The sequence below is a fragment of the Oncorhynchus tshawytscha genome, linkage group LG10 (assembly GCF_018296145.1).
Source record: "Oncorhynchus tshawytscha isolate Ot180627B linkage group LG10, Otsh_v2.0, whole genome shotgun sequence".
NCBI lineage: Eukaryota > Metazoa > Chordata > Actinopteri > Salmoniformes > Salmonidae > Oncorhynchus > Oncorhynchus tshawytscha.
Genome location: NC_056438.1, coordinates 47,785,903 through 47,813,540, shown reverse-complemented (window position 1 = coordinate 47,813,540; position 27,638 = coordinate 47,785,903). Strand labels below are relative to the sequence as shown.

General features: G+C 46.9%; 1 protein-coding gene across 1 annotated transcript in view; it reads left to right on the top strand.

Moving 5' to 3' along the window:
- The window catches only part of si:ch211-106h4.4 (MAM and LDL-receptor class A domain-containing protein 1), a 36,783-nt gene extending 9,472 nt beyond the window's left edge, over positions 1–27,311 (top strand). Inside the window, exons 12-50 of the mRNA XM_024435377.2 lie at positions 828–918; positions 1,103–1,243; positions 1,533–1,667; positions 1,997–2,124; positions 2,216–2,384; positions 2,633–2,752; positions 3,136–3,290; positions 3,775–3,870; positions 4,609–4,699; positions 4,985–5,107; positions 5,365–5,467; positions 5,640–5,790; positions 5,985–6,204; positions 6,530–6,653; positions 6,984–7,113; positions 7,200–7,278; positions 7,453–7,614; positions 7,793–7,918; positions 8,829–9,044; positions 9,313–9,432; positions 9,593–9,754; positions 9,980–10,071; positions 10,282–10,449; positions 12,048–12,384; positions 12,672–12,765; positions 13,021–13,180; positions 13,434–13,539; positions 13,714–13,857; positions 14,216–14,403; positions 14,539–14,704; positions 15,966–16,184; positions 16,557–16,735; positions 23,279–23,516; positions 25,265–25,424; positions 25,545–25,656; positions 25,992–26,109; positions 26,482–26,578; positions 26,791–26,836; positions 27,014–27,311. Of these exons, the coding sequence (XP_024291145.1) occupies positions 828–918; positions 1,103–1,243; positions 1,533–1,667; positions 1,997–2,124; positions 2,216–2,384; positions 2,633–2,752; positions 3,136–3,290; positions 3,775–3,870; positions 4,609–4,699; positions 4,985–5,107; positions 5,365–5,467; positions 5,640–5,790; positions 5,985–6,204; positions 6,530–6,653; positions 6,984–7,113; positions 7,200–7,278; positions 7,453–7,614; positions 7,793–7,918; positions 8,829–9,044; positions 9,313–9,432; positions 9,593–9,754; positions 9,980–10,071; positions 10,282–10,449; positions 12,048–12,384; positions 12,672–12,765; positions 13,021–13,180; positions 13,434–13,539; positions 13,714–13,857; positions 14,216–14,403; positions 14,539–14,704; positions 15,966–16,184; positions 16,557–16,735; positions 23,279–23,516; positions 25,265–25,424; positions 25,545–25,656; positions 25,992–26,109; positions 26,482–26,578; positions 26,791–26,836; positions 27,014–27,115 (5,568 nt within the window). The 3' untranslated portion in view covers positions 27,116–27,311. The remainder of the gene's footprint in view (positions 1–827; positions 919–1,102; positions 1,244–1,532; positions 1,668–1,996; positions 2,125–2,215; positions 2,385–2,632; positions 2,753–3,135; positions 3,291–3,774; positions 3,871–4,608; positions 4,700–4,984; positions 5,108–5,364; positions 5,468–5,639; positions 5,791–5,984; positions 6,205–6,529; positions 6,654–6,983; positions 7,114–7,199; positions 7,279–7,452; positions 7,615–7,792; positions 7,919–8,828; positions 9,045–9,312; positions 9,433–9,592; positions 9,755–9,979; positions 10,072–10,281; positions 10,450–12,047; positions 12,385–12,671; positions 12,766–13,020; positions 13,181–13,433; positions 13,540–13,713; positions 13,858–14,215; positions 14,404–14,538; positions 14,705–15,965; positions 16,185–16,556; positions 16,736–23,278; positions 23,517–25,264; positions 25,425–25,544; positions 25,657–25,991; positions 26,110–26,481; positions 26,579–26,790; positions 26,837–27,013) is intronic.
- Positions 27,312–27,638: the final 327 nt, after the last annotated feature.

Here is a 27,638-nt window from a genome sequence, read left to right as displayed (position 1 = left end):
TTACTGATTACTTTATTTTTTCATGTTAAAAGTAATCTGCCCCAACACTGACTTACTTCACAACTGAATTGAAATCGCATTGACCCCAACTGTGGTGTTTGCATGTGAAAGCTAAACACACATTTTGGTCATACATGAATTAACACTAGAAGTAGATCCACACCGATAGTGTTTTATCACATGTGAACCATTAAACATCTGATTGAGCGTCATAAATCATCTTCCAATGAAAAGATAAAGAAAAGAGGAGTCTTGCTTTTCTGCGCTGGAGATAAAACAGCTGGCACGTACATGGTTGAGTTTGTCACAAAGTCCGCCATGGTCTGCGATATATAATCTTTGGATAATCTGAAAAAACGGAAATATACCCTCAACATAATCAGATGCGTTTTGTGCAAACAGTCTGGTGAGTGCTGACGTGCAATCTGCAGTCAGGTTGTGCACTTCAACCCTTCAGTAGACCACTAAAGGTGTGTACTAGCACACACAGAGAGTCAGAATGAGAGTACGGGGTGATATCTAGGCATCCTATTGGCACCCTATTCCCTAAATAGTGCACTACTTTTGACCAGAGCCCTACAGTGGTGCACTATATAGGGAATAGAGTGCCATTTCAGACAAACCCTAGATATAGTATGACTTCTACTCTGGAATTCAGCTGAGGAAACCTTCAGCTGAGGACCACTGTTTACTGTACCCTGTAATCTACTTTCCCACTAATTTACACTTATGAAGCATGGACCCTGTACGTATTGTCGTACAATCAAACACAGACCGTTCATAGATAGACTCACTAAGATTACAGCAATGTGTTTCCTGATTGACAGGTCATCTTTGAGGCTGTGGCCGGGGATGGCCGGGAGGGGGACATTGCCATTGATGACCTCACCCTTGTTAATGGGCCGTGTCCACCACAAGGTGAGTGTGTCAATGAATCGATGACCAGTGGGATGTTAATGTAAAAAAAACTAAAAAATACACAGAGAAACCAGAAAGGCTCTGAAAGCTATTTTTACTATGTGTGTGTTCTTGAGTTCGTGCATGCTTCCATCCATATGTGTGTGCACGTAAGTCCTTCAGTGTGTGTGTGTGTGTTCTGCAGGGTTCTGTGACTTTGAGATGGACTACTGTGGCTGGCTGAACAGTCCCCCAGCTGCGTCAGGAGTGGACTGGGAATGGTGGTCAGGGTCCAGTGGAGGACGCTTCTCTCCAACAGTGGACCACACCACCAACTCTGGCCAGGGTAGGCTGACGGTGTGACTGAAGGGGTTTGATCCTAGGTCAATTCTGTCTGTGCCACAAGATCGTATTTGACCGCTGAGCTAAAGTCTTAGCTCAACTTTAGGCTTGGGGAGCTTTTAACAAGTCCTCAAGCCTGTGTGACCAATTGGGTTTGAGCCCTGGTCGGCCCTGTGCCACAAGACAGCGTTAGCCTGCTGAAGTTTATACCCAGGGCACAGCGTTTCCCGCTGTGGTTTTCGTTGTCTAAAGAAAATGGCTTTACTTGTGTTTGTTGTGGCTCTCCTCTCCAGGACACTACATCATCTTCTCGACAGGTGTATTTTCCTCTGGACTGGAGATTACCCAGCTGCAGAGTGAACCTATGGAGGCGGTAGAGAATGCATGTATAGAGTTCTGGTACTTCATGGACATGTGGGGAACCATGGGTAAGTAGCCTAAACTGGCTCTGATATGGCTGTAAATGCTGAAGGATATAATGCAAAACAATAAACCGATCTTGCACGCACAGGAGGTTGGCGGCACCTTAATTGGGCTCGTGGTAATGGCTGGAGTGAAGTCAGTGGAATGGTGTCAAATACATCCAACATGGTTTCCAGGTGTTTGATGCCATTCCATTTGCTCCGTTCCGGCCATTATTATGAGTTGTCCTCCCCACAGCAGCCTCATGTGCGTGTAATACCATGCCACTATAGGGCCTACTGGTGTCATACATACCAAAAAAAAGTGTGCATTTAGTGTTTGCTTCCCTCCCCAGACCAGATGGAGCTGACAGTCTATGTAAACGAGACAGGTGTTCTACGTTCGATATGGAGCAGATTTGGTCAACTCGACCCAATCTGGTATCAGGCCATGGTGGACTACAACGCTACAGGACCACACCAGGTCAGACAACGGTCAACCAATCAGACAGCGGTCAACCAATGTACCAGTGAGCATTCAAGTAGACATTGTTGGACCATGTGTTTTGTTGCAGATCATATTTTCTACCAGGCGCCCCGGCATGGAAGACGGAGGCATAGCCCTGGATGACATCCACGTTAGGATGAACCTGAGCTGTGGAGAGCTGATCCCAACCACTTCAGCCCCCACCACAGTACCCACCACCCCTCCAGCCACTCCTATGGACTGCACCTTTGAACATGGTGAGGCACAGGGAAGAGGCTTACTAGGAAATACATCAACCTGGTCCCAGATCTGTTTGCCAACCCCTCCTAGTTTAGCCTGAAGTCTCCTGGAAAGATTTACTTAGGTCTGATTGGCATTAAGAATGAGTTGCGGGGAGGGTTCAGCTTCATAAAGGAGCACTGTGAAGGAAGCAATAACATACGCCTGTAACAGAGAAGATGGGAAAACTACATGAGATGAAAATGTTCCTGTCTTTCCCCATCAGGCCTGTGTAACTGTGTCCAGGAGACCGACGACGCCTTCGACTGGGTCCACTCCCAAGGCCTGCAGGTGGACCAGCCATGGAATGGACCGCTGTATGACCACACGGTCGGAAATGACAAAGGTACTGTTCTGGACCTGAAGAGCTAGCTACTGTCATGGACATTTTACACAGGGACATTCCAAATCAATTTTTAAATCAATCATTGTTTATTATCAGCATGCTGGAGAGGTCACTGTCAAACTTGGATGCATAAAGTACCGGTCTGAAGTGAGCTTCCCCCACGGGGCAGTCCCGTTAGATCTCTTTATATACTGGTTACACGTTACATAGGCATAGTTCATAGGGTTGGTTCCGTCATGCGTCTGGCACCGTCTCCTACATATTTAGCCAGATGGTCCAAAGGAGGGGGTCATGTCGCCTTGTGCATCTGCCACAAGTTTCACTCAAAGTGGCGAAGACTGTCGTTTAAAAAATGGCTGCTTTGTGTCCTGTGTGTGTGACAGGGTTTTACCTGATGGTGAATATGTCTGGTAGCGTGGACGGTGAGACCGCGGTCGTCTCTGTTCCTCTTACGTTCCAAACCACGGACCTCTGCGTTGGCTTCTGGTATTACATGTTGGGACCATCTGTGTCCACCCTGGACCTCTTAGTGCAGACGGTATGTACAGTAGACAGCTACTACCGTATGGGCTGCTTTCCCAGACACAGACTCAACCGGGTCTTGGACTGAGAAGTACTTTCAATTCAGAATCCAAATTGAGCTTGTTTTTTAATCCGGGACTAGGCTTAATCTCCTGTCCTGGCCGTATATTTTTTTACACAGATGTTTTATAAGGAGTTTTACAACTCTGGGCCTTAGTTACGTTATAATAAACATACAGAATTCCCTGATGACTGCAATTGCCCAAATCATTGTCAATATATGTATTAGTGGTGAGGGGGTTTAGAGTAACAGCCTTCTACCGTTGGTTGAACTGACGGTTGAACAAGTGCCTTTCATCACCAAGCTTTTATGTTATTGTCCTCTAACTTGCACATAACTACCTTCTCAACTAATAGTTCTGTTTTTTTCAATGCGTCACCTATAAGAGTACTGTAACATTTAGTATTACATGGAACTATAATCATTCTCTTCATGGTAGAAAACATCAAGAACTGTGGTGTGGACTCGCCAAGGCAGCCAGGATTCAGAGTGGATGAATGCACAGGTTCAACTCGGCATAGTAGACACACAGGAGGTATGCGCGCACACACACACACACACATACACAGTGGTAATGAGTGCTCAGAACAGAGCAGCATGGCTGGCCCTCGGATGTACACGGATAGCTAATATTAATAATATGCATGTCAATCTCTCCTGGTTCAAAGTGGAGGAAGATATTGACTTCATCACTACTTGTACATGTGAGAGGTTTACCTGATGGTACACACACGTGCACATTGACATGTTGAATGCACCGAGCTGTCTGTTTGAACTACTGGCTACTTATGCACGGACACCCGTGCATAACCCACAAGACATGCCACCAGAGGTCTCTTCACAGTCCCCAAGTCCAGAACAGGCTATGGGAGGCACACAGTCCTACATAGAGCCATGACTACATGGAACTCTATTCCACATCAAGTAACTGATGCAAGCAGTGAATTATATATATTTTTAAACAGATAAAAATACACCTTCTTGAACATCGGTGACTGTGAAGTAACACAAACATAGGCACAGACACATGCATGTACACACACACACACGATAACATACACACACACGTGCACATGGATTTAGTACTGTAGATATGTGGTAGTGGTGGAGTAGGGGCCCGAGGGCACACAGTGTGTTGTGAAATCTGTGAATGTATTGTAATGTTTTGAAAATTGTATAAACTGCCTTCATTTTGCTGGACCCCAGGAAGAGTAGATGCTGCCTTGGCTAATGGAGATCCATAATAAATGCGCATGTATGGTCTGTGGTCTAGGTTCAGTTCTCTGGAAGCAGGAATACCTCTGGCAGTGGGTTTATAGCCATCGATGATGTCACAGTCAAGGAAGGGGCCTGCAAAGATCAACGTAAGAGATGCGTTCATAATGGCTCTATAAACACACTGCCCTGTGAAGCATTTTTTTAACACTGAAAGTGTATATAATTGTTGTTATTATATTGCCACTAATGCACATAGTATAACCTATATCGATCATATCACTTACTAGAGTTCCATTTCATTCTGTGGGGTTACACCATATCAAACACATCATGTAGGCAATATATTTCCTCACTGATTTGAGATTATGAGGATATTCTAAATCGCGAGAGGATGGGGAAGTATCAGGGTAATAAGTGTTTGCTTCATACAGATCCGTGTGGATTTGAGGTAGACTCCTGGTGTGACTTTGAGGTAGACATGAGTCACAAGGGGCGCTGGGGCCGTTTGAGAGGCAGGAAGGACCGACTGGACCACACCTACAGAACTGAGAACGGTGAGTGCTATTATGGCCCAATATCCTTGTGTTTGGGAAGGGTGGTAGAAAAGGAAGGGATACATATTTTTTTGTTGAACCTTATCTAACCAGGAAGTCCCACCTGGCCGTCAGGAAGCAGGTCAAACAGTAGTCATTCATGGCATTGTTTGGCTGAGAATTTAGCTGGTGCAAAAGCGGTATTTGAGCACCTGTTAAAGTGCTGCGTAAATCCAATCTATTATAATGGCAATTATTGATTTGTCTGTGTCCTGTAGGTTTCTATCTGACTGTGTTGAAACGGAACTCCGAGGAGATCGAGGTGGCTCAGTTGCTTTCTTCAGAGCTCAGCTCTACCACAGGGATGTGTGTTCGTTTCTGGTGAGTTCAGTCCCTCGCTGTTACCTCACTCTCCTCCCAACTCACATCTCCTCACCTTTCTTTTCCCCTCTCACCCCTTAGCCTCGTTTCTCACCTCACTCTCCTACTAAAAACCTCACCCCACAATCTTCTCATTTCACCTCTGCCCTGATCTCTCACTCCTCGCCTCTAGGTACTGGCTGCCTGCTGGCTCCACTGACCGTCTGTCAGTGCATGTCCTGAGGAGCGAGGAGCAGGGCCTGGCTCTGTGGCAGCGTTCTGGAGCTCCCTCTACAGGCTGGGAGGTGGCAGAACTCACTGTGTCCGCCCCTAACACCTTTAAGGTTAGCTCCGCTAGCTAGCTACCGCAACACTGTACGCATTCTAATTGGCTGTGATACCAGCCATTCCTATGACCAGGTATCCTCATTGGAAAGTGGAATGGCGAGTGACTGATGGATATCTTTCCACTTTCTTCTGACTTCACACGCCCACAAACCTCCCATCCCCTCACCCCACACACCGCACACACTCTCAGGTGGTTTTCAGAGCAGAGCACGCGCCGGGCTCTGATTCGACGGTGCAGATTGATGATGTGTCTATGAGGGAAGGAGCCTGTACTCCCACGGGCAGCTGTGACTTTGAGTCTGGCCAGTGTACCTGGGTCAACGAGGCCCGGACAGGCGGACACGACTGGGTACAGGCAGACGGACGCTTCCATGGCCCAAACACTGACCACACCAGTCAGACACCAGAGGGTGAGAGCTTGGACCACAGGCACCGCAGGCAGTTACAAAGAGAAACACGTCGATCGATCCAGGTCAACTAGTTGAAAATCATGCTAGAATAGGATTCCCTTCCAATTAGACCTGTGAAAGAGAAGATGCTCTCAGTCAACTTACCTAGTAAAATAACGGTAAATAAACACGGAGATTGTACACACATCGTTTTAGTAGCTTAATGTGGTGCAGCCAGACATCAAAGCCCATTTTCCTGTGCATCAGATACTCAAGCTGAAATGATAGTTGCTGCCTTATGATGATGACTGATGTATACCTATATTGTGATCTGTTCTCCTAACAGGGAGGTTTTTGCTGAGCCCGGCCCTGCCACAGAACCAGAGCAGTCGGGCCGTGGTGGTCTCCGAGTGGATCCAGTCTCAGACTGAAGCCACCTGCCTTACCATCTGGTACCACATGAATGGCAGGTCAGAGCCTAGACTTACTGGGACTTGACTTTTCTTAGAGGGGAAGTTATTTTGTGTGGTGACCGGTACATTAAAACCACATATGACAGTTTAAGGTTAAGTGCCTTGCTCGAGGGCACATCAACAGATGTTTTTTCTTCATCTAGTCGGCTCAACACTCTTAACCACTAGGCTACCTGCCACCGTATGGAACATTACTATTGTAATGACCTGTATATGAACTACTACTATTGGGATAGCAGGCTCTATATTGGTAAAGTGTGGTAGGAGTCAACATTTCTCTAATAGAATAATTATCGGCCCCCCCTTTATGTGTTCCTTATTGTGCAGTGAGTCTGGGGCCCTGCGCGTGTTTGAGCGCTCTGGTCCAACAAAACAAGAGTTACTGTTTGAGACCCAGTCTGGGGGATCCAACTGGACCCGTTTTTCTGGCTCTGTGGAGAAGTCCGGCCCATTCCAGGTACAGTGACTGGTTTAACGCTTTGTAAGCAGCTCACACACTGGTCCTGCTCATCTGAGTGTACTTTCTAACCCCTGTCTGTCTAGGTGCTGATAGACGCAGAATCTGGAGACCGTGGATTTATTGCTGTTGATGACATCATTGTAACGCCAGGGCTTTGTCCAGGTACATTACAAACCATGTGGAAGGCTTTATAGCTATAGTAGACTGGTTATGGGAAAATCAAAACAGCAAGGCTAACTGTCCCTGTCCTCTGTCGGCCCTTGTCCCCTACACCTGTTTCGGTCCCCCCATACCCTATTCCATGTCCTTCCATCCCACGTTCACCTGTCCCGACAGACAATGGGACCAGCGGCGACTTTGTGGGGTGCTCCTTTGAGAACGGCACCTGTGATTGGGCGGATGTCAGTGTGGGCCAGTTTACCTGGCAGCGGGGCAGGAATGGCACTACCACGGAAAACACTGGCCCGTCACTAGACCACACCCTGGGCACTGAGCTGGGTAAGACACACACACACACATACATACATACATACATACATACATACATACATACATACATACATACATACATACATACATACATACATACATACATACATACATACATACATTTAAGACACACACCACCCTTGTAGTTCTACTTGAACTCCCCTCTGTTTGCCCTGTATTCCTCCAGGCTGGTACATGGCGGTGGAGTCTAGCCGTGGGGATGTGAACAGCTTTGCAGCGCTGCAGAGTCCCACCATGAAGCAGGCCAGTGCTGTGTGCTTGCTGGAGTTCTACTACCACATGTATGGAACCGGTAAGATGCTCCAACACATCTGCACGCGTGCGTAACATGTGCTGTGTGTTTGTGCGTGTTGGCACGTACGGGTAACTGCCCAAATAAAGGGAACGCCAACATAAAGTGTTCACCGCGAGCCAACCAGAACAGCTTCCATACATTGTTATAGATTCTACAAGTGTCTGGAACTCCATATACATTTCATCCTTTGGTGTTTTGTTGTTGGTGGTGGAAAACGGTGTCTCAGGCGGCGCTCCAGGATCTCCCTTAAGGGTTCAACTGGGTTGAGCTCTGGTGACTGAGACGGCCATGGCGTAGGATTGACATCGTTTTCATGCTCATCAAACCATTCAGGGACCACTCGTGCTCCGTGGATGGGGAGCATTGTCGTCCTATAGGAACATAGCCACGGTGGCCAAAATAATGGCCTGCCCAGCTTGATGGGCTGTTAATTGCTTAATTAGCTCAGGAGCTACACCTGTGTGGAAGCACCTTATTTCAATATACTTTTTACCTGTATGTGCACGTTTTGCGTTTATGCGTGTTTATAAGGGCCGGGATGATACCAGTATCGTGATACTCGTTAGTATCGTGGCAAGGAAACAAAACACAAAGCGGATTTAACTTCTTTAGGAAAACAGACCTGATGTTGGAAACAAACATCATTATGTTGTCATCCAGAGTCACATTTTATTTATTTTCCAAGCTATAGCACACAATGTTTTACATACAGCAGGTTTTTAAAGGACCAAAGAGTTTGGTCTGCTTATGTTTACATTTTTGGTATGGGCCGTCGTAGTGTTATAGGCCGTCGTAGTGGTATGGGCCGTCGTAGTGTTTAGGGGTGTGTGCATTGTGTGTGTGCTTGGTATGGGCCGTCGTAGTGTTTAGGGGTGTGTGCATTGTGTGTGTGCTTGCCTTGATGTAGGTGTAGGGGAACTCCGTGTGCATCTTCAGGAGGGTTCCGGGACCACTCCTCTGTGGTGGCGGTCCGGGGACCAGGGGGACGCGTGGCGTCGGGGGGAGGTGATCGTGGGTCGTACCCCCCATGTGTTCACCCTGTTCTTCCAGGCGACCAGGACCTTCAGTCAGCTAGGGGACATCGCCATCGACGACATCCTCTTCCTCAACTGTAGTCTGCCTGGTGAGCAGCAAACACACAATGTGACTGTAGACAGGGGTTGTGGTACTTGTGTTGCAGAGGAAGGGAAACTATTACACTGTAAAATACAATGGCAATATCCTAAGTGGTCAATTGCATTTAGGGGAATATAGTATAGCAAAACATAGCATAGTACTACCTGTCTATTATAGGAGCTACAGTACATAGATTGAATCTCACTTTGCTCCAGTGCTGATTTTACAGCAGGTTGAGTGAGTCTTTGCTGAACTCTGTTTTCGCTCCCCCTCAGAGCCCCAGGACTCCTGTCCAGCTGGAGTGTTCACCTGCTCTAACCGTGTGTGTGTGGCGCAGAGCCGAGTGTGTGACTACACCGACGACTGTGGGGATGGGACTGACGAGGCCGACTGTGGTGAGTGAGAAGGACCGTTTTGTACGCAGGAAAACCTTGGTTCACACTTTTAACAAGGACCTGGAGTTTTTCCTGGCCAGGTCACATAATAATAACAAAGCGCTCTAATCGGGTTGGTTGTATCCTGAGTGTCCCCTTTCCTCTGTCCGCGTGTATCCAGAGAAGCAGGGTTACGAAGGGCACTGCAGCTTTGAGCAGGGCCTGTGCTCCTGGGAGGAGAGTGAGGTGGACACCCCCGGGGCTGACTGGACCTTCCAGAAGGGAGAGAGCGCCTGGCCTCAACACGGGCCGCCGAGGGACCACACCAAAAACAACGGAGCAGGTAGGTCCACTCGGTGCACTTCGAGACAGATTATAGTGTGTGGATCGGGGAGCTCAAGAATTGCCCTCTGGCCATCCCCGTGGTCTTTCGTCACAGACTTATAGAGTAGCAACGCTCCTGAGAGATTTACTTCAGTGTGCTGAGATTACCGTCCCCCCACTACTGTCGGTGGTGTAGATACAGGCCGGTTCTTTGTGATAGAACGAGATCGTCTTTATGTTTCAGGGCACTATGTGATTCCCGGGAGCCACCTGACTGAGAAGGGCCAGACATCAGAGCTGCTTTCCAGCACTCTGCTACCCAGCTCCAACTGCACCGTGAGTCGCTCTACGTTCACAACCACTCTGTCAATCGCTATCTATATGGTTCGCAATGAACATGAATGTTACACCAGCACATAGAGTTGGCTAGAGGGTGCACTTGCCACTTGCCACTGCTGTTGGCACTTGCCAACAGCAGTGCCGAAGCCGCCTCAAGCTAGTCTGTAGTTCTCTCAGTGAGACGCTGCTCTCTGTCTCTCCCTACAGGTGAGGTTCTTCTACTACAGTCAGGATGAGGAGACGGCCAGTCTGACTATGAGGCTGAGGACAGACCAGGATGGGGCTGATGACACTGTGCTGTGGACCAGAGACTCATCACAGGACTACAGCTGGCACAGGGCAGAGGTCATACTGTTCATACCGGTCAACAGCAAGGTCAGAGAGGACAACACACATACACATACAAACACACACACACACACACACACAGACATTTGTGACATGGAGATTATTTAGTGTGTATTGCATATCAGATTGGATAGCTCATTGGTGTCAAATTACAATATAATTTTATTTGTCACATGTGCCGAAAACAACAGGTGTAGAACTTACCATGAAATGCTTCCTTAACCAACGATGCAGTTAAGAAAATATAATAACGAAAATATTTACTAGATAAACCTAAGGGGGAAAAAACAGTAATGAGGTTAAATACAAGGGGTACCTGTACCGGGTCAATGTGCAGGGGTACAGGTTAGAGGTAATATGTAGGTAGGGGTTAAGTGACTATGCATAGATAACAAACAGCGAGTAGCAGCAGTGTAAAAACAAAGGGAGGAGGGGTGGCAATGTAAATAGTCCGGGTGGCCATATGATTAATTGTTCAGCAGTCTTATGGCTTGAGGGTAGAAGCTGTTAAGGAGCCTTTTGGACCTAGACTTGGCACTCTGGTACCGCTTGCCGTGCGGTACCAAGCGGTGATGCAACCGTTCAGGATGCTCTTGATGGTGCAGCTGTAGAACTGTTGAGGATCTGGGGACCCATGCCAAATCTTTTCAGTCTCCTGAGGGGAAAAGACGTGGTCGAGCCCTCTTCACGACTTTCTTGGTGTGTTTGGACCATGATAGTTTGTTGGTGATGTGGACACCAAGGAACTTGAAACTCTCGACCCGCTCCACCACAGCCCCGTCGATGTTAATGGGGGACTAATCGGCCCTCCTTTTCCTGTAGTCCACGATCAGCTCCTTTGTCTTGCTCACATTGAGCGAGAGGTTGTTGTCCTGGCACCACACTGCCAGGTCTCTGACCTCCTCCCTATAGGCTGTCTCATCGTTGTCGGTGATCAGGCCTACCACCGTTGTATCGTCGGCAAACTTAATGATGGTGTTGGAGTGGTGCTTGGCCACGCAGTCGTGGATGAACAGGGAGTACAGGTGGGGACTAAGCACACTCTCCTGAGGGGCCTCCATGTTGAGGATCAGCGTGGAACATGTGTTGTTCCCTACCCTTATCACCTAGGGTCGGCCCATCAGGAAGTCCAGGATCCAGGGTCATTAGCTTAGTGATGAGTTTGTGGGCACTATGGCGTTGAACGCTGAGTTGTAGTCAATGAACAACATTCTCAAATAGGTGTTCCTTTTGTCCAGGTGGGAAACGGAAGTGTGGAGTGCGATTGAGATTGTGTCATCTGTGGATCTGTTGGGCGGTATGTGAATTGAAGTGGGTCTAGGGTTTCTGGAATGATGGTGTTGATGTGAGCCATGACCAGCCTTTCAAAGCACTTCATGGCTACCGACGTGAGTGCTACGGGCGGTAGTCATTTAGACAGGTTACCTTAGCTTTCTTGGGCACAGGGACTATCGTGGTCTGCTTGAAACATGTAGGCATTACAGACTCGGTCAGGGAGAGATTGAAAATGTCAGTGAAGACACTTGCCAGTTGGTCAGCACATGCTCTGATCACATGTCCTGGTAATCCGTCTTGCTCACATCGACTCACTTGGTGTGTGTGTACGTATGCTTGTGTGTCTGCAGATTGTATTCCAGTATAAGAGAGGAGATAACAACATTGGTCTGGTTGCAGTTGACGACGTTTCCTTCTTCAAGGAGTGTGTCCACGACCCTAACAACAGCCAGCTGCCAGTCAACCCACCTTCCTCTGTCCCTCCAACTAATCCAGCCACACCCACTCCCTCAGACCTTCCCACAACTGAAACCACACCCACTTCCTCAGTCCCTCCCACCACCAGTCCCTGTACATTTGAGAGTGACCAGTGTCTGTGGAGTGACACCAGCGAGGGCGTCAACAGATGGCAGAGACAGGAAGCCGGAAACCACACAGTACCAGAGACGGACCACACGACTGGCACAGGTAACTACAATGGACCACACACACTGACCAAGCACATGGCCACAACCACCTACCAATGACAACGCAACAGCACATGTAAAGCCAGTTAACATAAAGGTGTGTTCTGTTATTTTCATTTCACCAGTGACAACTCGATCGGTACTATTAACACAATCAGCCAAGAAAAAAACAGATGGTTACGTTCCTCAACACAGTTGAAAAAGCAAGTGCAGCAGCAGCACTTTTGACAGGAAATGAAAGATTGCATGTTTTAGGCCTTTTCCTTCTCCCTCCTACTTTGTGTATAGGCTTCTACATGGCAGTCAATTTCAGCCAGTCCCAAATCGAGGCTCGTCTCCAGAGTCCCGCCCTCCCATCCTTGTCCCCCTACTGCCAGATACTGTGAGTGACAGACAGGACAGCCAGTAGGCTGATGCCACGAGCCCGCCTTCAATGTCTACCTGTGGATTTTGACCTCAGTTTTATTCAACAATATTTTATATTATAGACTCACGGACCATGTATTAGCATCTCTCTCTGCCCCCCCTTCTCTCTATCCACCACACCCTTCTCTCTCTCACTCTCTCTCTCTCTCTCACTCACTCTCTCTCTCTCTCTCACTCTCTCACTCTCTCACTCTCTCACTCACTCACTCAGGTTTTACTTCCAGATGCGTGGTAAAAGTGTAGGTTCTCTGACTGTTCTTCTGCAGGAGGCTGAGGGCAAAGAGGTAGCACTATGGTCACGCACACTCACCATCGCCCCCCAGTGGAGACCAGAGCACCTGCCCCTAGGTCAACATCTGCAGCCCTACAAGGTGTGTGTTCCCATATACCCTTTACTAGCTTTGTTGATATGACTCCATTGGGCCGTACATTGAACTGGCACGGTACTTCAGTGGAGCCATAGAACCACATGTTTTGGTCCAGGAGTCATTTTTAACCGATCATGTTACTAGACCAGGAAAAACTCTGGTCGCTACTCGACTCTACTAGGGCCGAGATTATTCTGTTCTCAGGTCAGGCGATCATGCTAGTTGACTGTACTGACGTAATTGTCTGTACTCTCAGGTAGTGTTCAGAAGCTTAGCCGGGGAGAGCCTCTCAGATGTCTCCCCTGCTGTTGCTCTGGACGATATCTCCTTCCTCAACTGTGACACATCCTACCAACCACCAGGTAGGGCTAGGACTGGATCAGTTTAGCCTTTTAGATCATAAGGAATAAGACTAGGTAGACAGGGCGGGACCTGATCCTAGACCTGATCCTAGATCAGTGCTTTGAGAAGCTTTATGAATACAGGCCGAGGCCACATCATGTCACTGGGTCACTATTTAACTTTTCTCTCCCCAGCCCTGTCTGCATATGACTGTTCCTTCGCGAGGGACCTGTGTGGCTGGATGCAGGGGGCAGAGGAGGAACAGGACTGGCAGGTGAAGTCTGGTCCTACAGACACCCCAAACACTGGGCCTGCTGGGGACCACACCACCACCACTGGTCAGTCAGTCCCACAGTTGCATCACATCACCACTCATTTCATGATGATGTACTTTAAAACACAACCTGTTTTAATTTGATATTTTATTGCAACATAAAAGCATCTCTCAATGTTTGATGCTAGCGATATAGTAGGCTGTGGTTCTTCCCTCACTGTTTCTGGTACTTTAAAGGGGTAGTGTAACCAATGATCATGATTACATCAAATCTGGACAATATAACGTAATATTATGGAACTGTTGCCATTTTTTAATGTTGGCATAGTCAGCAGGGAGCTTTCAATTCCTTCAATGGTTCCAACCTGTTGCATAATTCAATGGTTTCCTCAATGTTAATCAGTGTGTTGTTTAATTCCTAGGGTATTACCTGTACATCGAGAGCTCTGCTCCCAGCATTGTTGGTAGTGTTGCTCAGCTGAAGTCCCAGTTGCTGCCCCCTGCAGGGCCCCAGGGGTACTGCCTCTCTTTCTGGTACCACATGTTTGGGCCCACAGTAGGATCACTCAGGATGGTGCTACACACCACACAGTCCCGGCTAGGAACACTGGTAAGAACAGAACCTGGATCAGAGATTAGGAGTAACATCTAAATCTCCCCTGTCTTTACCCATGACCTATAGGTAATATCTGACACTAGATCAGTGATCTATATCATCTACCTGCTCTCCTGTCTTTATCTATAGGTGTGGTACAGGGGTCGCACTCAGGGGGATGAGTGGCGGCTGGCCCAGAGTCATGTGACCTTACAAGAAGTCCACTTGGTGGTATTGGAGGCCTCGGTGGGTGGGGAAGCGGGGGACATCGCCATCGATGACATCACCTTCACCGCGGGACCCTGTGCCCCATCAGGTACCCTTCATCATAACTTCATTCTGTACACTTAGTATAACTCTTCTTAATGGTGTACTCTGATACAAGTCCTAGCATGCATTTGTTAGTTTTTATGTATGTCTGTATATGTTAATATACCTGTATATTTCCGTATACACTACATGACCTAAAGTATGTGGACACCTGCTCATCTAACATCTCATTCCAAAATCATGGGCATTAATTTGGACTTGGTCCCACCTTTGCTGTTATAACACCCTCCACTATTCTGGAAAGGCTTTCCACTAAATGTTGGAACATTGCTGCGGGGACTTGCTTCCATTCAGCCACAAGAGCATTCGTGAGGTCGGGCACTGATGTTGGGAGATTAGGCCTGGCTCGCAGTCAGTGTTCCAATTCATCCCAAAGGTGTTCGATGGAGCCAGTCAAGTTCTTCCACACCGATCTCAACAAACCATTTCTGTATGGACCTCACTTTGTGCATGGGGGCATTGTCATGCTTTAACAGGAAAGGGCCTTTCCCAAACTGTTGCCACAAAGTTGGAAGCACAGAATCTAGAGTGTCATGGTATTCTATAGTGTTAAGATTTCCCTTCACTGGTAGTAAGGGGCCTAGCCCGAACTATGAAAAACATCCCCAGACCATTATTCCTCCTCCCTCCGCCAAACATTACAGTTGGCAGTATGCATTCGGGCATATAGCATTCTCCTGGCATCCGCCAAACCCAGATTCGTCCGTTGGACTACCAGATGGTGAAGCATGATTCATCACTCCAGAGAACGCATTTCCACTGCTCCAGAGTCCAATGGCGGTGAGCTTTATACCACTAGCCGATGCTTGGCATTGGCATGGTTATCTTAGGCTTGTGTGCGGCTGCTCGGCCATGGAAACACATTTCATGATCTCCCAACTCACAGTTCTTGTGCTGACGTTGCTTCCAGAGGCAGTTTGGAATTCAGTATTAAGTGTTGCAACCGAGGACAGAAGATATTTACTCACTTCGCGCTTCAGCACTCGGCGGTCCCGTTCTGTGACCTTGTGTGGCCTACCACTTTGCAATTTGACCAACTGACTTGTTGGACAGGTGGTATCCTATGACGCTGCCACATTGAAAGTCATTGAGCTCTTCAGTAACACCATTCTACTGACAATGTTTGTCTATGGAGACTACATGGCTGTGAGTGGCTAAAATAGCTAAATCCACTAATTTGACATCCACATGCCTTTGCATATTTTGTGTATATTTTGTATATCTTAAAATATTTTTTTACCTTCCAGACCTGTGTGACTTTGAGGAGAGCAGTTGTAACTGGCTTCAGCAGGCTGATGATGACGGTGACTGGGTCAGGGGGTCCGGGTCCACACCTAACCCTAACACCGGTCCGGACTACGACCACACCACCAACACCGCCACTGGACACTACTTCTACCTGCCCTCATCGGGGGTTGACAAGCCTGGACAGACAGCCAGGATGGCCTCCCCACTTTTCCCTGCAGGTGAAAGGGATATTCTGCGTCCCATTTCTCTACCCTTCTGCTCTATGTGCACTTGTTCACTTCCCTTCATGGAATTAAAAGGAAAGGGCTGGTGGAAGATTGGTATGAACCCATGCCATCCCCAATGCTATTCAATGCGTGGGGGAGAGTGGACAAGTGCACACTTGTGCACACTTGTGCACACTGAGAGAATCAGTGCACACTGAGAGAATCAGAACGCAATCATAGACTGGAAACCATCTCCTAGAGATTGCAGAGTTTCGGTCTTAAATGATAGCCTATTATTTCACTTGCATATAGTGTACTACTTTTGAGCAGATCCTAAAAAAAAAATGAATAAGAATATTTGTTACGTGTCTGTTTGTGGCGCAGGTAAAGGGGTGTGTCTTCAGCTGTGGTACCACATGTCCGGGAGGGGCATGGGGACGTTGAATGTGTACCAGTGGAGTGAACAAGGGGCCCTGGTAATGCTGCTCTCCCGCTCAGGGGACCAGGGGGCTCTGTGGAGGTTTGCCCAGGCAACGCTGCAGCTGGACAGGGACGATTACAGGGTGAGCCCCTGTCTTGACGCTGCGGGATGCCGTCCTAGACCAAACACACTGATGATTGCTATGTGTCGAAACCCAATGGTTTTAGTTTCTATTCCCATCCTTCTCCAGCCTAACCCTTACTGTAAATAATCCTGTTTAAGGTGGAATCCTACTACTTGTTCTACACTTGTCTTGTGTGGTAGGGCTTGCAGACGATAACGGATTACAAAGGGAAACCCAGCCATGAGCTGCCCTGCAACACAGAACTCACAAACGAGCTGAATGTCTTTTATGCTCGCGTCGAGGAATATAACACTGTGCCTCGCGCGAAAGCCCATGCTTTTCCGGATAACTATATGATACCGCTCTCCGTGGCCAATGTGAGCAAAATGTTTAAACAGGTTAACAATCACAAGGCAGATGGAATACCAGGGCGCATTCTCACAGCATGTGCAGACCAGATGGTAGGTATCTTCAGACATTTTCAATCTCTCCTTGTCCCAGTCTGTAATCCCAACATGTTTCAAACTGACCGCCATTGTCCCTGTTCCCAAGAGCTCCAAGGTAATCAGCCTAAATGTAATTATGAAGTACTCTGAAAGGCTGGTCATGACACACATCAACACCATCATCCCAGACACCCTGTACCCATTCCAATTTGCACACCTCCACAAAAGATCCACAGATGATGCAATCTAAATTACATTTCACGCTGCCCTCTCCCACTTGTACAAAAGGGGAAATAACTATGTGAGAATGCTGTTCATAGACTACAGCTCAGCGTTCAACACCATAGTCTCCTCCAAGTTTATCACCAAGTTAGGGACCCTGGGACTCAATCCCTCAACCTGCAACTGGATCCTGGACTTCCTGATGGGTCAGCCCCAGGTGGTGAGGGTAGGCTACAACACCCCTGCCATGCTGGCCCTCAACACGGGGGCTCTTCAGGGGTGTGCTTAGTCCTCTCCTCTATTCCCTGTTCACCCATGACTGTGTGGCCGCGCACGACTCCAACACCAAAATCAAGTTTTCTGATGACACGATGGTGGTAGGTCTGATCACCGACGGTGATGAGTCAGCCCACAGGGAGGAGGTCAGAGACTTAGCAGTGTGGTGCCAGGACAACAACCTCTCCCACAAAGTAAGACCAAGGAGCTAATCGTGGACTAAAGGAGAAAGATGGGAGAGCAGGCCCCCATCCACATCAACAGGACTATTGTGGAGTGGTTCCAGAGCTTTAAGTTCCTTGGTGTCCACATCACTAAGGACTTGATCCGCACACACCCACACAGTTGTGAAGAGGGTACGGCAGTGCATCTTCTCCCTCAGGAGTCTGAAAAGATTTGGCATGAGCCCTCAGATCCTCAAAGTTCTACAGCGACACCATCGAGAGCATCTTGACTGGCTGCATCAGTGCTTGGTATGGTCATTTCACCACCCTTGACCGTAAAGCGCTACAAAGGGTGGTGCGGACAGCCCAGTACGCTACTGAGGCCGAGCTCCCTGCCATCCAGGACCTCTATATCAGGTGGTGTCAGAGGAAGGCCCGTCTGGCAAACAGTACCAGAGCATCGGCTCTCGGACCAACAGTCTCCAAGACAACTTCTACCCCCAAGTCATAAGACTGCTAAATAGTTAATAAGTCAATTAATGGTACACAAACTATCTGCACTGACTCCATCTTGCACTGACCCTACGCACCCTCACTTTATATACTCACCATATATGTGACCGACCTCCTCTATTCGGTCTTATGTAGCAAAATTTGAAATGGTGTTTTTTTACATTGGATAAAAGTAGAGACTCAGCTACAAAATGATATATCATGCGCTACAGTTGAGGAACAATGGGAAAGTAATTCTGCTTTGAAAGTTGATAAACTTGTAACCCCACTTTTGAGCAAATTCCCTTGAATATTTTTGGTACACCTACTGGAGAGCTGTTCTTTGTCTACACCCATTCAGAATCTTAAGCTTTAGTCCCACCCACCTCTAACGATTCACATGTGAGGCCATGTGCTAAACAGAGTGAGTAAGGTAGTGTTAGTAAACAACGAAAGATTTCAAAACTAAAAGTGATGAAAGTAGTAGCCTACAATAAGGAAAAACTCCAGGTAAAAAAATACATCTCATCTAGTCCTTGGCCTATATCCTAATCTGACTTTGTAAGTGTCCAGATAAAAAATATTGTATAATTATTTTATAATAATTAGGTGATGCTTACCCAGACACACTTGTTAAATTGATGGGTCATGTGAAAGAAATGCTTTAACCTCCCACCAGCCACATCTAGGTAATTGGTTGGATCACTATTGTCTAGACATGTTCACAAAAGTTGGATTAAAAATAAATGATTACGTTAAAATGCCTCTCCTGTGAAGTAGTGACGTGCGACATACACCTAGCTTCTTGAAACGGGTAACACTCAATCCCACACGGTCACTCCCACACAAATCCCTCACACATTCAAACACTACATACGCACACACACATAACATATCAACACTACGTAAACAAACCTACATGCACACTCACTCACTTTTTACACTAGTCGTTTCCTGCTGCTACTCTGTTCTTTATTTAACTTTTATTATTTTCTATCTGGATGTCTAGTCACTTTACCCTGCCCTCATGTACATATCTACCTAAGGTATCCCGTACCTCTGCACATTGACCTGGTGCTGGTGCTCCCTGTATATAGCTCCACGTTGACCTGGTGCTGGTACTCCCTGTATATAGCTCCACATTGACCTGGTGCTGGTACTCCCTGTATGTAGCTCCACATTGACCTGGTACTGGTACTCCCTGTATATAGCTCCACATTGACCTGGTGCTGGTACTCCCTGTATATAGCTCCACATTGACCTGGTGATGGTACTCCCTGTATATAGCTCCACATTGACCTGGTGATGGTACTCCCTGTATATAGCTCCACATTGACCTGGTGCTGGTACTCCCTGTATATAGCTCCACATTGACCTGGTGCTGGTACTCCCTGTATATAGCTCCACATTGACCTGGTACTGGTATTCCCTGTATATAGCTCCACATTGACCTGGTGCTGGTACTCCCTGTATATAGCTCCACATTGACCTGGTGCTGATACTCCCTGTATGTAGCTCCACATTGACCTGGTACTCCCTGTATATAGCTCCACATTGATCTGGTACTCCCTGTATATAACTCCACATTGACCTGGTACTCCCTGTATATAGCTCCACATTGACCTGGTACTCCCTGTATATAGCTCCACATTGACCTGGTAATCCCTGTATATAGCTCCACATTGACCTGGTACTCCCTGTATATAGCTCCACATTGACCTGGTACTCCCCGTATATAGCTCCACATTGACCTGGTGCTGGTACTCCCTGTATATAGCTCCACATTGACCTGGTGCTGGTACTCCCTGTATATAGCTCCACATTGACCTGGTACTCCCTGTATATAGCTCCACATTGACCTGGTACTCCCTGTATATAGCTCCACATTGACCTGGTACTCCCTGTATATAGCTCCACATTGACCTGGTACTCCCTGTATATAGCTCTACATTGACCTGGTACTCCCTGTATATAGCTCCACATTGACCTGGTACTCCCTGTATATAACTCCACATTGACCTGGTACACCCTGTACATAGCTCCACATTGACCTGGTGCTGGTACTCCTGTATATAGCTCCACATTGACCTGGTACTCCCTGTATATAGCTCCACATTGACCTGGTACTCCCTGTATATAACTCCACATTGACCTGGTACACCCTGTACATAGCTCCACATTGACCTGGTGCTGGTACTCCCTGTACATAGCTCCACATTGACCTGGTACTCCCTGTATATAGCTCCACATTGACCTGGTGCTGGTACTCCCTGTATATAGCTCCACATTGACCTGGTATGGGTATTTCCTGTATATAGCTCCACATTGACCTGGTACTCCCTGTATATAACTCCACATTGACCTGGTACACCCTGTATATAGCTCCACATTGACCTGGTGCTGGTACTCCTGTATATAGCTCCACATTGACCTGGTACTCCCTGTATATAGCTCCACATTGACCTGGTGCTGGTACTCCCTGTATATAGCTCCACATTGACCTGGTACTGGTACTCCTGTATATAGCTCCACATTGACCTGGTGCTGGTACTCCCTGTATATAGCTCCACATTGACCTGGTACTGGTACTCCTGTATATAGCTCCACATTGACCTGGTGCTGGTACTCCTGTATATAGCTCCACATTGACCTGGTACTCCCTGTATATAGCTCCACATTGACCTGGTACTCCCTGTATATAGCTCCACATTGACCTGGTACTCCCTGTACATAGCTCCACATTGACCTGGTACTCCCTGTATATAGCTCCACATTGACCTGGTGCTGGTACTCCTGTATATAGCTCCACATTGACCTGGTATGGGTATTTCCTGTATATAGCTCCACATTGACCTGGTACTCCCTGTATATAACTCCACATTGACCTGGTACACCCTGTATATAGCTCCACATTGACCTGGTGCTGGTACTCCCTGTATATAGCTCCACATTGACCTGGTACTGGTACTCCTGTATATAGCTCCACATTGACCTGGTGCTGGTACTCCCTGTATATAGCTCCACATTGACCTGGTACTCCCTGTATATAGCTCCACATTGACCTGGTGCTGGTACTCCCTGTATATAGCTCCACATTGACCTGGTACTGGTACTCCCTGTATATAGCTCCACATTGACCTGGTGCTGGTATATAGCTCCACATTGACCTGTATATAGCTCCACATTGACCTGGGTACTGGTACTCCTGTATATAGCTCCACATTGACCTGGTGCTGGTACTCCCTGTATATAGCTCCACATTGACCTGGTACTCCCTGTATATAGCTCCACATTGACCTGGTACTCCCTGTATATAGCTCCACATTGACCTGGTACTCCCTGTACATAGCTCCACATTGACCTGGTACTCCCTGTATATAGCTCCACATTGACCTGGTGCTGGTACTCCCTGTATATAGCTCCACATTGACCTGGTATGGGTATTTCCTGTATATAGCTCCACATTGACCTGGTACTCCCTGTATATAACTCCACATTGACCTGGTACACCCTGTATATAGCTCCACATTGACCTGGTGCTGGTACTCCCTGTATATAGCTCCACATTGACCTGGTACTCCCTGTATATAGCTCCACATTGACCTGGTGCTGGTACTCCCTGTATATAGCTCCACATTGACCTGGTACTGGTACTCCCTGTATATAGCTCCACATTGACCTGGTGCTGGTACTCCCTGTATATAGCTCCACATTGACCTGGTACTGGTACTCCCTGTATATAGCTCCACATTGACCTGGTGCTGGTACTCCCTGTACATAGCTCCACATTGACCTGGTACTGGTACTCCCTGTATATAGCTCCACATTGACCTGGTACTGGTACTCCCTGTATATAGCTCCACATTGACCTGGTGCTGGTACTCCCTGTATATAGCTCCACATTGACCTGGTACTGGTACTCCCTGTATATAGCTCCACATTGACCTGGTGCTGGTACTCCTGTATATAGCTCCACATTGACCTGGTACTGGTACTCCTGTATATAGCTCCACATTGACCTGGTGCTGGTACTCCCTGTACATAGCTCCACATTGACCTGGTACTCCTGTATATAGCTCCACATTGACCTGGTGCTGGTACTCCCTGTATATAGCTCCACATTGACCTGGTGCTGGTACTCCTGTATATAGCTCCACATTGACCTGGTACTGGTACTCCCTGTATATAGCTCCACATTGACCTGGTGCTGGTACTCCCTGTACATAGCTCCACATTGACCTGGTACTCCCTGTATATAGCTCCACATTGACCTGGTGCTGGTACTCCTGTATATAGCTCCACATTGACCTGGTGCTGGTACTCCTGTATATAGCTCCACATTGACCTGGTACTGGTACTCCCTGTATATAGCTCCACATTGACCTGGTGCTGGTACTCCCTGTACATAGCTCCACATTGACCTGGTACTCCCTGTATATAGCTCCACATTGACCTGGTGCTGGTACTCCCTGTATATAGCTCCACATTGACCTGGTGCTGGTACTCCCTGTATATAGCTCCACATTGACCTGGTACTGGTACTCCCTGTATATAGCTCCACATTGACCTGGTGCTGGTACTCCCTGTACATAGCTCCACATTGACCTGGTATGGGTATTTCCTGTATATAGCTCCATTCTTGTGTATTTTATTGTATTCCTCTCGTGTTAGTTACTATTTTATTTTTTATAATAACTTTTATAATAATCAATACAACTGCATCTGTGGGAAAGGTTCGTAAGCAAAGCATTTCACTGTGAAAGTCTACACCAGTTGTATTCGGCGCGTGTGGTAAATACAATTTAATTTGTTTTAACCATCAAACTCTTGAATAGGTGAACCAGGTGAGTTATTTCAGGGCCACAACAAAATGTTGATACATCTGGGGGTCCACAAGGAGTCGTTTGAAGGTCGCTGTACATGACAGTGATTTTGTTCTCATAGCTATTACACTGTTTCAGATCATTGTGGAGGGGGTGAAGGGGAGCAGTGATGAGGGAGACATGGCCTTTGATGACATCCAGGTGTCCAACAGCCCCTGTCCTCCCCCTGGACGCTGTGACTTCCAGACCAACCTGTGTGGCTGGACCAACGTGGCCATGGCAGGGGTGGATGAGGGGGACTGGCTGAGGGGCAGAGGGGCCTCACCAAACCCTAACACTGGACCCAGTGTGGACCACACCACCAACTCCTCCCTAGGTGAGCATGTGTTATGTTCAGTAGGGCACAACGTAGCAAAATGTTTTCAAACAGATGTTAACGTTCTGGTATGATTGTCTCTGTTTTCCAAACATTTTGAACGTTTTTGTGTTACGTGTACCTGTCCTGTGGGGGAAAACACAGGGGACGTTGCTGACGTGCAAACGGCTATTTAATTAGAGAATTTGTTCAAATTCGGTTAGGGTTAGGGCACGTGTGAAACACAAGGCCCGCGGGCCGAATCCGGCCCATGACACATTTCTATCCGGCCCACGCAACGATTTGGGTTGTCAATTAATTTTGGCCTGCTTCCATACAGCCCGTGATGCATTGCACTACAAGTCACAGCCAATGTGCTGCACGCCAAATGGCCACACACAACACCCCTCCTCCCAGGCCTACACACGAGCCAGCCAGTGCACTGACCGAATCTTTTACCAGACTGAAAGTGTAAACTTGTTGTAGGCTAAATGGTCGTGCCAAGTTTGGGTTCCAACGGGCCCTTTTCTGTAGCCTACAACTACAAGACATAATGGGGCAGTTTCCTGGGTACAGAAATAAGCCTAATCCTGGACTAAAAAGCAAGATCAATGGAAAATCTCCATTGAAAGTACTCTTTAGTCCAGGACTAGGGTTAATCTGTGTCCGGGAAACCGGCCCTTTGAGTGCACCATTCAGCAGAGGAGGCTGGTGGGAGAAGCTTTAGGAGGACAGGCTTATTATATTGGATGGAATGGAATGAATGGAAAAGTGTCAAACATATGGAAACCACATGTTTGACTCCGTTTCATTTATTCCATTACAACCATTACCTGTCCTCCTATAGCTCCTCCCACCAGCCTCTGCATTCCACCTCACCGGTGATCCATGCAGTGCAAAAAAACGGAAAAACTTTGTTTTAGGTTTAAATGTTACAACAACCTAGCTATGTTTTTGTTATTTTGAGTTATTCAATTGTTTTTGATTAGGGTCGCAGCATGTAGCCTAATGCACATCTACAAGCAGCAAAGGCTGGACAAATAGTATTTATTACTTTTTAAATTTTTTAAATTATTTTTACATGTCAAATATGCTATATACAGCATCCTTTGTACATTATAAAAGGCCATATGTTTTCTAATAGAACAATGGCCAGTTTAGGTCGTAGTTGTATGATTAATTTTTTTTTTTTTTTAACAAACATAATAGGCTATGTCTGGCCTGTGATTTTTTTTTTTCAGTATTGCCCTTGCACTGATTGAGTTTGACACCCCTAGGTTAGGGGTTTGGTTAAAGGGACAGCCCGACTAACCAAAATATATAACTGACACTTACCTTAACCCTAACATTAAAGGGATAGTTTGGGATTTTGGCAAGTGCAATTTATCTACTTCCCCAAGAGTCAGACGAACTAGTGGATACCATTTTTATGTATCTGCCTCCAGTATAAAGGAAGTCGGAGGTAGATTCGCAAGCCAATGCTAACTAGCTTTTAAAAGCAATGACTGGAAGTCTACATAGACTTCCAGTCATTACGCTAATGCTAATTAGCAACCTCTTTTAAACTGCACGCAGATGCATATAAATGGTATCCACGAGTTCATCTGACTCTTGGGGAGTAGATAAATGGAACTTGCCAAAATCCCAAACTATCCCTTTAAGGTTAGGTTTAAGGTAAGTGTCAGTTCTATATTTTGGATAGTCTGGCTGTCAATGGGATGCTGGTCAGAAAAGGCCTGTTAGTTTCTCCCTGTCCTGTCTCCTCCCAGGTTACTACCTGTATGTGGACAGTTCTGTTGGCCAATGGGGAGACCGATCCATGCTGGTCAGTGAGATACTGCAGGCGGACAGCAGGGGTTACTGTCTGACTTTCTGGTTTCACATGTATGGCCCTCACATCGGGACCCTCAACCTCTACCGCAATGACAGGTGGGTACGATCATGTTGTCCTCGGGAAGGATGGAAGGATGGATGGACAGTTTGATGGACGGGGTGTATGAATGGTAGATTGATTGGCTTATTGATTGGTTGATTCTTTCATTCCCCCAGGAAACAGCATGCTAGTGGAGGTGCTGCTGATGTCTTATGGACAGAGTCAGGCAGCCAGGGAGACGTGTGGTTGGAGGACAGCGTATACGTGGATTATACACAGCCATTCTGGGTAAGTGTCTACAGTCATACGTATTAAGTAACTCATTTAACTCTTCAGGGAGGCTTTATATGAAGCGGTCGTTGTAGTGGCCAGGTAAAGCATACAAGGATCTTCTTACATTTTATACTTGTCTTCTCCATGTACGTTTTGTCCCTGGTTTGATTAAACATCACTGGACTACCGCATTAGTGTGTGACTCCCTGTGTCAGAAACCACCATTCCCAGGCTTCCAAGCCAAATCATTAACAAGACTTGGAAGTACGGTAATGTGAGACTGATGTGTCACTAATTATACTCTATATGTCTGTGATTTATATAAAGGCTGTGTCCTGTCCCCTCCACAGTTTGTGTTCATGTACTGGAGGGGCCGGGCCCCCGGCGGTGACGTGGCTCTCGATGACATCACCATCCATCCTGGTCACTGCTACAACACCGTACCCACGGACACTCCAACTCCAGATAGTAGGAGGCCTCTCTCTGTATTGTACTAGACTGCACTGCACTAGACTGGACCACACTGCACTGCACTAGACTGGACCACACTGCACTGCACTAGACTGGACCACACTGCACTGCACTAGACTGGACCACACTGCACTGAGCTGTATTGTATTGTACTGTGCTGTACTGGACTGGGCTGGACTTGTTCTGGACTGGAACGTCTGATCAATGGTCCCTCAGCCCCCCAGGTTTAGACATTTGGTGTGGTCAGCAGGATGGTATTAGAATGAGTTTACTAACAACCCCGTTTTGACCAGGGTGTTACACTGATGTACACAATGTTACAGTGTTCACGGACTTTTGAACTCTCTAAATGTGTTCCTGTGCCGACAGATTCGTGGGCCATGTGGTTGGGAGTGGTTCTCTCTCTGCTGGCGGTGGCTGTCATCGCCGCTGTTCTCTTTGTCCTCCCACGGAAACGCTCCACCAAGTATGTCACGATGAGAATTATGATCAAGTTGTTAATGATGAGTCGGTGATGTCTTTCGTGGTGATGAGAATGCTGTTGCTGCTGCTGCTGATGATGATAGCAGTGACGATGCCAATGACAATGGCAGTATTTGTGATTCCAATGTAAAAACAGATCCAATGATATCTGATCACGACAGTGGTAGAAATAATTCAGTGATGTCTCCCCCACAGCCTACCTGAACCTCTGGAAAATGTCCACGTTTTCGATCTTAGCAGCGTAAGTAGAATTGCATGAAATAACATAAATAAGCAAACATCATCACAAAATCATATTCTATAGTGTTAAAAGTTATGACAGTCAATGCCATCATGAATAACGTGTGTTTGAGAGCCATATTGGCCAAGTTGTGCTCTGTCTAGGACGGTAATGAAGAGATTCCATTTGTATTTCTAGGGTTTAGAAGTCGGAAGGGAATCTGAGCTGTCATTCTTCAACACCTTGTATGATTCCTCTTCAGACCCTGCAGAGTTCAGAGGGGTTAACTCTGATGCTTGAGGAGGAATATCTCTAAACCGTTCTCATAACTGTTCTCATGAGCTCATAACAACACAAAGTTACCATATACACTAGGGAGACCGGTTGAAAATTAGCTGGCCGGCTAAAACCATCCCTTTTACAGAAACATTGATTAATGTGCACTATCCCTGTAAAAAAATGTAATAAACTCAAACACTACTAAGTACAGTGTCAACTGAAGTGTATAAGCTACAGTTTGTATCGAACAGTATTCATATTATAGCCTCAGGAAAGCTCGATTGATATACAGTACCAGTCAAAAGTTTGGAGACACCTACTCATTCAAGGGTTTTTCTTTATTTTTTCATTTTTTTTACATTGTAGATTACAGTAATGATGGACTGTCGTTTCTCTTTTCTTATTTCAGCTGTTCTTGCCATAATATGAACTTGGTCTTTTATCAAATAGGGCTATCTTCTGTATACCACCCCTACCTTGTCACAATTCAACTGATTGGCTCAAACACATTAACGAAGGAAAGAAATTCCACAAATGAACTTTT